This window comes from Barbatula barbatula (assembly GCF_947034865.1).
Source record: "Barbatula barbatula genome assembly, chromosome: 14".
Classification (NCBI taxonomy): Eukaryota; Metazoa; Chordata; class Actinopteri; order Cypriniformes; family Nemacheilidae; genus Barbatula; species Barbatula barbatula.
This window is the reverse complement of record NC_136777.1, coordinates 9,948,589-9,961,765: the sequence shown is the minus strand read 5'-3', so window position 1 is coordinate 9,961,765 and position 13,177 is coordinate 9,948,589. Positions and strand designations below refer to the sequence as shown.

Genomic DNA, 13,177 nt, shown 5'->3' with positions numbered 1-13,177 from the left:
AGACCTTACAAAATGAAGCGTTATGTTTTTATTCCCTTAGAATGAGCTATTTCTACCTTTATAAATTACTCTTACATGGAATTCACCCTAAACAGACCAACTGCTCTACAGAGCGTGTTTTGTAAATACTTTCTCTCCTTTAGAACAATGCACATTGTGAAAAGCGCTATATAAATAAAATTGAATTGAATTCGACAAGAAGCGAAAAGGTGATGACATCTTTGTCCTGTGTCCTCTTGCAGTTCGCAACCTAACCACTAGATGCCACTAAATTTCATACACTAGACCTATGTCTTTCAGATGTATTTAAAAAGAAAGGAAATAATCTTTATTATTGCATAATTATTCAGCACAAGGAATCTGACTGTTACATAATCGAAGGCCTTGCTGGCAAATTTATCTTAAGTTATCTATCAGTGCATCACCAAAGTACAGGATCTTCAAAAAAGAAGACAGCTGTGTAACATCAATTGAGATGTCTGTAATTTGGAGTACATATACTGTATGTCCTTTGTAATACATTTCAAATATGCAATGCCTTTCATTTACTGCTAGCGACTAATAAGGATGTCGAAAGTACTTTTGCTTCGCTGTAGTTTTGAAATTGGTCAAGCTGATACTATAAAATGTTGGTATCAACCGCATCAACTCCACTGTGGGCAGAGCGCATATAACAAAGCTTAAACATATAAAACCTCTTAAGTAACCTCAGAGCAGCTTCATGCTTCTGTTAAACGATCACACGATTGACCTGCGCTGTGTCAATTCTCTTGGCGATGGCCTGCTTGGCATTGGTCAGGGCCTCCAGCTTCCGGGCAGCGGTCTCCACTTTCCCCACCAGAATATCCAAACCGTGAGCTACCTGTTGAGCTTTCTGCATACCCATGGGGGTGGCACCCTGACCTCTGGAGAAACACCATATAAACGAAATCATTGTCATCATCAAAGCGAGACAAAATAACATTTGAACTACATGCAAATGTCATTGTGAAATACTCCAGCGTGATCAGTAGACCAGACAGCGGCTGGTTATTAAACCCTTCAGCCTTCAGTCTGCTTTCCTTGAATCCCTCAGCCCTGCCTCTGATCTCTCACTTTCTCTGGCTTTCACATCCCTGACATATACTGTACCACACCGCACCTCTATTCTGTACACAGCAGTCAGGGATAAATAATCTCTGGAGATTAAGCCTGTTTACAATCAACCTCAAAAACTGGTTCATCGCTGTTTATTGCAGTAAGAGCCCCTGAGACACATTGCACAGGCGTAATGTTGTGCGTGAAAGAGGATGAACACCATTACGAACAGCCTGCAGCTGCATTAATGCATAATTCACTTCACGTGAGCCAACATGTGGCGACATCTGGCTCGCTGTTTAAAATGCTGAACTAGGTTGATTCAGCGATATAATAGGCAGGTGATACTTATACAGACAATAGCTAATTTTGTTCCACGGGTCTGCTTGCGCTTCTGACGTATCTCTTGGGGAAATGAGGAGGGACGTACCTGGCCCGCACATCTGACACCTGATCGGTCATTTGGCCCAGGGTCTTGGCTGTTCCCAGGATCTCTCTCCTCTCTTTCCCAGCACAAAGCTCACCCACTTTTCCTGTTTCATCCAGTATCTGACGTAGCGCATGCTCTCCTGGGTCACCTGGAGAAATATCAAACAAGACCAGCCCGCCACACATATACTGTAGGTTTACCTCGTTTTAATAAAAACACATTTAATGAACACAATATAAGATGATTTTGTAATTGATATTTGGGCAATTTTAAGCAAATATCAACCTTAAAATGAAAAAATCTAAAAGGTTTTCACTATACTGGTCAGGTGATTAGGTGGTTTACATACCCATGTACATACTCTCTCCTAAAATATTTTAGGCACAGTTTCATAGTCAGGTAAGTGAACTGTCACATTCATAACTGTCCATATTTCTCATAAATGATAACTTGAAAATGAAAAATATTTTGTGGTATAGTATGAAGAGCCATCTCTTCTCCATTTTTTGGGTATTATTGCTTCTGGTTTGTCACATTATTTAATTCACAGAAATCCTACAAAGTATGTTGTCTCTAAAAAACATACGTCCTTTTTTGTCATCCATAACGCATTCTCTCTTTAAAAATATATCCATAGATTGATATATTTTTCTGATGGGTTTAGTAAAATATAAGCAGATGACTTAGTAATAAATATTTATATTTGAATTTATTTCAAGTTTTGACTGGAAATGTCACATCCATAACACTGGAATGGCCCATTTGAACCACTTAATATGGAACAGGCAGTTTTTGCAGCTAAGGGAAAGGACGTTTTGTGTTTTATGAGTATGTTTTCATAGCACAATAAACTAAGGAACTGATTAACAGTATAATATGCAGTAGGTATAGGTTACATATAGTATATGTACCTGTCTGTGTGATTGTGTAATTGATTAGTATTACCTGGCAGACCATTAGGGTCCCTCAACCAGCCTTTAGCCTGACCAATCTTTGACTCGATCACTGCCAGTGCTCTCTTCATGGCTTCTGTGTCCTTCAGGAGAAACAGTGTGTTAGGAAACACATTGTTATTTGTATTTTCCCAGTAGGATGGGAGGGGTTTCTGCAGCAAAGGGCCACCTTTCTCCATCCTTATGAAGGACATAAAGAGTCTCTCCCTCTCTCAATCACATAAACAAAATAAGAGCAAGGCCCACATAATCACTAATTCACACTCCATTGCACCATGCACACATTTAGAGAAGAACCAGTCTCGTTCACAAACTCAACAGTGTCAACGGTACTGCAGTCTCTGCATTCAATGTGCACATTTTCATAAAAAATACCAGCAAATCAAGAGCATCCAATACTGAAAGACAAATGAAGGGCACTGATCTTAAATCGACATGTTCAGTGTGTGCTGTAGTGCTCAAGGTCAAAATCAATCTGTTTATTCGGTTTGATTATTGTTGAAGGGACAGTTCACCCAAAAATGAAAATTCTGTCATCATTTACTCACCCTAAAGTTGCTATAAATCTGTATACATTTCTCGGTTTCGCTGGACACAAAGGAAGATATTTGGAAGAATGTCAGATACCAGCCAGATCTCATCCCCCATTTACAGCCATAGTAGGGAAAATAAAATTTATGTGAATCAATGAGGGACGAGATCTGTTTGGTTACTGACAGTCTTCAAAATATCTTCCTTTGTGTTCAACAAAACCGAGACATTATATAGATTTGGAACAATTTTAGGGTGAGTAAATGATGACAGAATTTTCATTCAAACTATCCCTTTAAGTAATTTTTATTATACATTTTATTATATAAAATGTAATGATTATTAGTTCACAGTTATTTTACTTTTACTATTATTTTTCATACCTAGGTTTTTAGTGAAGCCTATAACACAAAGTATTACACTTCCACTGATCTCATATACTTGTGCTGTGTTATATTTAAAAAAAACAGCAGACAATAATGGTCTGTATAATGGTCTGATAATTGAGTTCCTGGTTTGTTTGTGGCATTTCTATCAGGAGATAAACAGGCGGTCACAGCCAATAAGAAGAGCCAGATGGGCTAGAAATGAACCTCTCACACCTGCCACCAGCTCCTCACACTAGCATACATCTCTCGCATCTCACCTCTCAGACAGGAGCATTACTGCATGACTACAGATAAACAAATGCATCAGTTTGAATCCCTTTAAAATGCTTACATAAACACAATCAAGAGCGTTAATACGTTCAGAGTGTGCAATAATCCTGATGCACACTGAATGAAGTCTTTCTGAGCTATAATAAATTATCCATCCAATCCATTTCCTCTGCCTACTTTGCCTGACTGCTATCCAGTAACTGCTGCTATCAAGCCAAGAGTTCAACCTTCAACAAGATCCGAGTTGATGAGTCATTTCCTATTTGTGTGCATTATTGGATGAAGTCGGCTGGGGATTGGATAGCAAAGCCAAGAATGACACCACATGTTAAGCTTCAGAAACAAAATAAGAGACCATTATTTTTATTATTTATAGCGGCTGTGTATTTGTTCATCTTTATCTCTCTCTGACTTCATAAATCATGTCAGTTAATCTCATCTCAGTATATAATCCAAAATACAGTTCGTTTTATAATAAAAAAAATATTATTTTTTATATCACATGCATCCGTTGGTTTACCATTTGAAGCCTGACCAACAAAGCGCAAAATAAACAAAAGGAATACAAATGATGTATAAGTCCTAATCTTGCCTTATAACGTTGCATTCGTTCTTCACATGTTCTTGTACTGAAAGAGCACTAAGTTCAGATACAGGCCTGAGTGAATCCAATCAATATTTCATGATTGCACATTCCCTGCCTGAATATACACAGTGTGCTTATGCTCTGACCTGATGACAGATATCACAAGCACCTGCTGTGAGGAATTACAATAGGTGCAGACTTCTGCGGAATAAAAATCAACTTCATCCATGGGCTCTAAATGTAATATAGTGGAAATGATTGTTGCCAACACTCTGTTCCTAGCAGTGTAGATTATGGATGATTCAAGCCAAAGCTGTGTGCTAAGGTTATTCAAATTCCAAATAAACTCAAAGGTTTATATTGAACGAGGCGACAAGCAATACAAATAATGGGATAAAAAAACTAATTTTGTGATTACAGTTTATGAATGAAAAGAATAAATGATCTAGACTTTTTATTTTCATAATTCATTGCGAGCAAATGGATTGTGTGTGTGCTTGTGTGGTATAATAACCATATCAATCCATCGCTCGTGTCGCCAGTCACAAGGCACGAGGGAGCCGTCGCTCTGGGTTGAGTTTCAATTCAATTCTCTAGACAAAAGCGAGTGCGTCCAAAGCTAAGTGGATGGCTTCACAGAGAACATTTGATCCTGGTGCAACATTACTTACAAAAGATTGGAAATGACCAAACAAATAGGGCACAAACAGACCAACTACATTATCAGGCCTGTTCACACCAATAATGATCACTTTAACAATAATAATTCCAAGATGGTCATTTGTGCAGTCTGCACCTAAACTGACTACAACCACAAAGTAGCAGATATAACACTAAGACCAACTGACTTGTGATGTAAACTACACTTAAAACCTCCTGGGTTGCTACTAACCCATGGTAGGGTCAAACTGGGACAAACCATAGACCATAAAAAAGCTGGACAACGCATCCACTTCCTTAGTCGAAAATTAAACCAAATCTTCTCAGATATGGCTGCTGATTAATGTAATTCAGAGCTTGAGTCTGACCCAATCGCAAAGGAACAAATCATGTTGCTGCAACCTCTTTTTATAACATAGTACAACTAAAACCACACGTAATAGATGCTTTCATCTTAATAACACAAACAAACGTTACGTCACATGTGCACTTTTGTGACACCCAACTTAACTTCCGGTACAGATTCACAAACAATAGAGTGCCTGTAGATTATATCTGATAACAATCAAAAGAAACCGAGAACTGAATTGTTTAAGTGTAGCATAATGACAGAATTTTCATTTTTGGTTGAAGTATCCCTTTAAATTAACATGGTAAATGTCTATAATGACATATAGTAGGTGGAAACAAGTAAGCATTTTGGGTGCAAACAACCTGTTCGTTTATACCCCAACATTTCGTCCCTTTTTGACCCAACCACAGGTTAAATGTCTGACAGCTATTGGCTTTTTAAAGGAGGAAGATCGCCTTAAATACCCCACCACAAAGAAAAGATAACTGCAGTTTCATGGGTCTTTAACAGTGGGAAGGACTTGCGTGTCGGGGACACTAAGCAGAACAGCAGGTTTATCTGATGAAACAGCATTCAGTTAGATCTTTCAGTGAGTTGAAGGGAATGTGTACAGCAGTAGCAACAGAGACAGACATCAAGCATTAAGGTTGTCACTTCCCGAGACAGATGTTAGTGATTAGCTGTGAGAATAAGTGACAGAGAAACGCAGTGAGATTGAAGGGGCGAGCACGTGAAGGGTGAGGATGAAACAATGTGACAGTGACATTCCAACAACATCTAATTGCATTTCTTGTTGGCCTATAGTTATTATGCAGGATTTCTAAAAAACAACATCACATTGTTCACATCAAGATGTCAAGTTAGGCTAAAAGAAGGAGAACAACATTGAGAAAAAAAAGAAAAGAGGATGACTGCTGAAACACACACATTGTTAGCGGTCCGATGATCTGGCATGCACTTTGTCGCATTACACGGGGGGAGAGAGAAGAGCTTACCTTCTATAGGAAGGGAAAATAAATGGAGGGACACAGAAAAGAAAGAGCACAAAAAGAAAGGCATGTTTAAAGAGTTATATCAGGGCAAACGAAAACAGAGGTGACAGCAAAGTAAATGAAGGCTCATTTGAGTAGAGTGATTTCATATGGAAATATTTATTATGCATGCTAAGCAAGCGAAGGGTGTCATCAGTCAGGACGAGAGGTTGAATATTCAGCATTTCAGATGAGTTTGTCACCGTGAAATATTAATTTGAAGATCATTAATCTAATTGTCAAGCGCTATTGACGTGTCTGTGTGTGGTTATGGCGCTTGTTATTATACGCTCGGTCATATCCCACAGTCACTGAATTCTGAATGCGACTGCGATCGGTGCTGGAAATGCAACAGATTACTTTACTTGGATGGCTGTGTCGAATTAATTCGCAGAAAAAACAGATTCTCTATAAATATACACAAAGCACTCCCAATGGAGCAAAACTGTATTAAATGCAAATCACTGTTAAACTTTATGTAAATATATACAGTATGTTGTTTGAGCATACAGAGTATCTGAATCAATCGCAGTTGTAATGTTTTATGGATCACCCAAGTGTAAGCAGCGTGTGTCTGTGCATGTGAATCATACTTTATTAGCCCAGGCATCTTCGTCCCATGACGTGAGCTGCAGAACTCTGATGATCTCAATGATCTCAGCGCTCATCTTCTCAAATGTGTAGTTTCTGTTCTTTAGGGCCTCCTCCACACCGAGACTCTTCATGCACTTTGTTGTCACAAAGATCTTTATGGCTGATGTGAATAAAGAACAATTCTGTCATGTCTCCCCTTTCAAGAATCACTAACATAATGAAATTGCGTATAAAATGATGTGTCCAGCCGTCAGGCATTTCATTATCGCCATTTGATTTGCGGTCATAAAAATGATTCACGCTGTTGCAAATGATCCACTATCAACCTGGTTATTTATTGCTGAGCCAACTGCAGAAAGCCAACTGGAAGACGTGAAAATCTCTCCCTGCCTGCAAGTCATGAGCAGCTAAATGACCACAATTATCAGTGTTGCCATATCAACGGCTGGCACACGGATACTGCGCATGCACAGATGCCGACTGCTCTCTCACCTGATATGAGCACGGGCAGCAGTTCCTTCACTGTGTTCATGGAGGTGACCAGCATCACACGGTGCTCCTGGTGCGTCAGCTCCTGCTGCCGCTCGTCGATCATCTTTGCCATCTTCGTCATGCCTGACAATTCCAGAGTAAACACAATTAATCAACACCAGGGGGATGTTTACGTACAAGAGTTTAAAAGTTAGTGAGGGTTGAGCATGAAAAATCTGATCTGAATAATGTGATAATGATAGTAATCTAGTAATCTAGTTTGTCAAGCATTTAGATCTTACGTTATTGACTTACAGTGAACATTAAAAGGGAAAATGCCCAATAGAAAGCATCACAGAATTTCTAATAGTTTTCATTAGAATCCCAATACAACCCAAAAGGTTTTTCCATTAAACCCATTACAAAATTCCTTTTTGTAGTGTGTTTTGGGTATTATTAAAGTAGGATTTAACATCCCACCAGTAGAATCCATCACATACCAATAGACACCAATACAGACTTCCTTGGGTATATTATCTGGGAACCTTTAGTAACCAAAATAAATTTTCTTTCCAGCGGGGGTGGCACATACAATCAGAATAAAACTGACAAGACAAGTAGACACACCTGGTCCCAGGTTTTTGGTGTAAGTGACCAGGTCCTCCATGGTTTCCACAACCTCTGCGACTGTCAGGTACTCCAGGATGCCTTTACATACACGGATAATTTTGCGCACCTGAAAATGACAAGAAAACGTTTAAACTGTGACTGCATTCTTGGTCTAATTCCACTGGTCTCTGCCCTAAACAGGCAAACCCACAATGGCACATCACACCCAGTAAACATCACAGATCTTCGAGAAAGATGACAGCAGAACTATTAATAAACCTCAGAATCAGCTTTCACCACAGAATGATGATATAATATCTTCCCAGTAGATGTACATACACACCACACAATCTGACGATAACATTTCATCAGATGTTTTCGAAAGTCATACATTTCATATCATTGCTGTATGCAGAGTGGTATCACTAAATATACTTGTAGTTCTGGAATGTCTTGAGGCAGCCTTTTTTGTTTGTTTTCTTATTTACAAGCATGTTTACAGTTTAATCTTGTGGTGAGAAATCTTGTGACCAGCAGAAGCTTTGCAGAAACCTTTAACACGTTTAACACACAGCGGATGCTGGATATGGGATTGTGTGTTTAATGTGAACAGCAGAAAGGCAGTTTTGATCCAAAGAATTAACATTCAGAATGTGCTCATTCAAAATGCTCACTGTGGATTTTGATAAAGAAAAACATTATGAACATTTGATACACAATCTTTCACACATTTAATATTCACATCTAACAGTCAAATCATGACACAGTAATATATCACTTTCGAAAAGCAGACAGCTTGAAGTGCATTCAAAAGATAATCATCGCTCATGTATTATGACATTTCCCAGAGCAAAGGATGTGATTCCATCAGGAAAGATAATTGTATGTGACAGTTCAGCTTTGAATCAACAGCAAACCGTCAGCAAAACTGCAAAACAGAACTGCTGACGGTAATTTGCCTCCGTACAGACAGCATCATTCCTACCTCTGCTTCGTCAAAGGTCAGCAGCAGATCTGATGTGCCTGAGAGGATGCCCCGGGACCCATCGATGAGGTAATCCCGGGCGGGGACAGAATACGGGTCTGTCCTCAGCATTCGAGCAGCCTCTACCAACTTGGCACTGGCATTCTCTACCCTGAGAAAATCAAACAGAAAAAGTATCATTTGATATGTATCAGCTGACCTTTGTTTGAACAAAACAGAAAATAGTTCGTAAAAACAGACAAAAAGCACATGGATGCTGAGGTATATCAAGATCAATTCCAGAGCATTTTTTGTTTATGAACAATAAAACATGGGCAGCACAAAGAAGAAATGCCAAAGCGTGCATTCATTCGAATTTAAATTCAACAAAGTGTTCACATTAAGAACCGAGGGCAATACACAAGTCAGAAACCAGTGTAAACTCTTCCCTTTTAATATGACAACACCAGATATGTCCCAGTTGCCCCACAGCTCCACAGGGGAGTGGAATGTGACGTGTTTATGAGAAACCCTCTCTTCATCATTATTCTGTGGTGGAGACCTCGCTATATGAGGCATCACTCCAGTGTCAGTCGTTACAACAGAGCCTATAAATAAATATATATAAAGAGAGAGAGGGGTTCACATTTCCTGTCACCAACCACGTGTGTGCTGATGAACGAGCTCGGTGCCAGCTTGTGTTAATGGTGCCAAATGTGTCAGCTTTCTGAGTCCAGCCAAATCCTTTGCTGTCTTCTGCTTTCTGTATCCATATGCCCAGCCATTTTACACCGATGAGTCTGGGACTACAACCACAGGAAAACTTCAAACTAAATGTGTCCAGTTGAGTTTGTGCAAATCAATCCCCTCATATACTATAGCGTTACTATAGCGTTCTGAGTGGATTTAAGCAAACTTCAGTGATACTTCACCCAAAAATGAAGTTCTGTCATCATTTACTCGCCCTCTTATCATTTCAAACCTGTGTGACTTTCTTCCATAGAACACAGGAGAAGATATTTTGAAGAATATTGTTAATTGGCCCCCCATTGACTTGCATTGGTTTTGTGTCCATACAATAGAAATGAATGGGGGCCAGTGCTGTTCAGTTACCAACTTTAATCAAAATAGAAAGAAAGTAATAAAGGTTTGAAATGACAAGAGGGTGAGAAAAAGAATGACAGCATTTTCATTTTTGGGTGGACACTTTAGTCTTAATCCTATTATAATACCTAGATCCCAGTTAGCCATTTCAGTTTTTCATGAATTCTGCGTTTTCAGACAATTGTTAAAAAAACGATTCCCCATTGGAGCCCAATTAGTTAGTAGTACCGAGAAGCCACGCAGGGCCTATATGGAGCTGTCAACTCCACTGCTGTTCTGAGGATACTCCATTCAGCACAAGTGCACCTCTTATTATTAAGAGAGCACTTTATCACAATCCTTTATGTGATTCAAAGCCCAGCGGCTGCAAGACACGTTCCAAAGTTGTAGGTTGTCGTCCAGTCCGCTCTATACTTCAACACTGTCTACTGTTCATTTTCACAATAGAAACATACATTTGCCCGTTTTACGAACCACCTCACCTTTAAAAATGTCAGAAAAGAGCGACAGCAAGCACCTCTACCTCATCAGGATGATAATAAAAGCACAAACCAACTTTGACATTTCAGAGAGCAGGAAATCGGGGGTAAAGGAGGGCGATAGACTGACACGAACAGACAGAACATCAATATTAAACAGAGCCCACACTAAGTGTTCAGCTGTCAATGTGGCACTTCACACATCTGAGGAGAGTCGAGGCAGTGCACATACTTTTTAAAGTAAACCTATCTATAATGCATCACTAGCTCACTGAAAAACGGCCCCGGGCTTCCCAGGGGTATGACGCAGCAGATAAAAACCTTTATATCTGCATCTCATCAAAACTTACCTCCGGCACATTTGTCATTATTTTAACATGAATTTAAAGTCAGATCTGCAAGGCTTTTGTTGATTTGCATGCCACTAGGCTTTGTAGAAATCTTATTTTGCATCAAATTTGATAACATGAATCCATTTTCAAGAAATTTTCAAGGACAATTTCAAAAAGAAACTGACAATCTATGAAAAAGGTACAGTGTGTAATATGCACACTGGAGGATCTAGTGACAGAAATGCAATATAAAATACATAACTTCTCGTCTTCAGAGGTGTAAAAAGACCTATAATATCTTAGAATGAGCTATTTCTATCTACACACACACCGAGGGTCCCCTGGCATGGAAATCGCCATGTTGTTTCTCAAGTAGCCAAAAACGGACAAACTGCTCTACAGAGCGTGTTGCATAAAATCTCCTTCAGCAAAGGAGCAAAAACGTGACAACATCGTAGTCCTGTGTCAGCCACCGTAGTGCTTTGAAAGGGAGGGGTGAGCGGTGGAGTGAGCCGTTGGTTGCAATTTGCAACTTCACCACTAGATGCCACTTCAATTTCATACACTGGACCTTTAAAGCACATGACTACTGTGAGCACAGTTGGATGGTGAAACATCAAAGAACATGCTTGGATGTAGTTTTCTTTAGATGTTTGGACAAAACTTTAGAATTTACCATGACTTTAACATCTCTTGACATGGCTTGTTAATTCTCTGCAATGAGCATGTGTGTTAAAGCGTCAACAGCATGGGAATGTGATTAAAGTTGATCTACGTTCACACGATGAGCCCCTAGAGAGACAGGAAGCACAGGACTTACTTAATGAAGGCTGGGGGCATGTCTCTCTTCATAATCTTGTCTTCTGTGGTCTGCACCGTCTCCTTCCCCACCTGAGAACATATCCGAAACAAGCTTGTTTAAAAACAGAGTTAAATGTGAGGACAAAAATTCACAGTTTAGGGTCTGTTGCATAGTAGTCTCGAAACATGGTCCTTTCCTCTCATCCCCATTTATCTGTCTCTTTCAACACTGTTTAGTTATAAAAGCTTTATAAAGTAAAGCTATAAAAGGCCAGACAAAGTCAGAGACCACAGCCTAGTGGGTCTTTCTCTGACACTTTTCTCTGTGTAGTGCAGTGGCACTTCAGCTGACCCAAGTTTGAGTCTTGTCTCACGGTCAATTGGCGATTCCCGTCTCTCACACACAAAATTTCCTGTCATCTTTATACATTTTCTGTCAAAAAACATACCATGGGCAATAAAACAGGTGGTATTGGGGTATTTCATTGGACCAAATGAGCGAGTGCAGGATGAGTCATCAATATTTTTCATTCATTTTCAGCCCATTGGAAAACAGCAAGGTTATACACTCTCATGCGGAAAGGTTGTGGTCTTCAGGCAGAACAAACCGACACAGCTTGCTAATGGGGTTGCTCTGAGTATCTGGACACAATGAGGTCCTGTGTGTCTTGGACGAGCACAGAAGCTGATCTATTGCTGGCTGTCTGGGATGCTGCCAATACCTCCGCGATCCAATCAGAAACAACTGCCCGCAATCTATATCGGCCACCACACTCTTCTATATTTCCAGAAAGAATATACTGTAGTAAATGAATTAAATACAAAATACAAAAAACAAAGCTTTCTATGAACATTTATTCAGGATTGTGGCAAACAAATGCAACCAGGACTTGACCAACATTTTGAATATCATAGGAGCAATGTGGAGATTTCTGCTGCATCTAGGGGTTAGGAGGAGGCAAACTCCAACCCTCACCCCTCCCTTTTAAAGCACTACGGTGGCTGACACAGGGCGTCGGCAAGGTGTCGTCATGTATTTTACTTCTTTGCCGAAGGAGATAATGTATTTACGCAATGGGCTCTGTAGAGCTGTTGTTAATTTAGATAAAAATAACTCATTCTAAAGTAATAAAAACATATTTTTTTCATACTTTATACACATCTGAAGACATTATGTATATTATATTGCATATTCTGTCAACAGATCCTTCAAAAAGCTACTCACTGGACCTTTAAGCGATACATTACATAATATTGACACAAACTCCTGTTCATTGTACTGTAGTTTAGCCACCTACTGTTGCAGCTGCAAAAACATAATATAACAGTTACAACATTCTTTATTCAAACCTAAAACTCTCTAAATATCTCTTTTAAATCACACAGAAAAACATGAGATTTTTTAATCATAGCTGTATGGTATTTAGATATCACAAGCAAACACGCTCCCATCCACGTGCCCGTTTGCCCTTTTACTGGACATCAGGAATTACATTACAATGTCCACTAATGCAGAGATAGGACGTAAACAGAGAGATGTTTGT

At 39.4% G+C, this 13,177-nt stretch overlaps 1 protein-coding gene across 2 annotated transcripts in view; it reads right to left on the bottom strand.

Annotated features, from left to right (window-relative positions):
• Window positions 1-13,177, bottom strand: part of vcla (vinculin a) — a 30,126-nt gene that overhangs the window by 10,463 nt on the left and 6,486 nt on the right. For both annotated transcript variants that reach the window (XM_079473876.1, XM_079473877.1), the window contains exons 2-9: window positions 11,653-11,723; window positions 8,939-9,089; window positions 7,972-8,080; window positions 7,366-7,488; window positions 6,873-7,033; window positions 2,453-2,543; window positions 1,508-1,655; window positions 752-905 (exon numbers count right to left, since the gene is read on the bottom strand). In XM_079473876.1, the coding sequence (XP_079330002.1) occupies window positions 752-905; window positions 1,508-1,655; window positions 2,453-2,543; window positions 6,873-7,033; window positions 7,366-7,488; window positions 7,972-8,080; window positions 8,939-9,089; window positions 11,653-11,723 (1,008 nt within the window). The remainder of the gene's footprint in view (window positions 1-751; window positions 906-1,507; window positions 1,656-2,452; window positions 2,544-6,872; window positions 7,034-7,365; window positions 7,489-7,971; window positions 8,081-8,938; window positions 9,090-11,652; window positions 11,724-13,177) is intronic.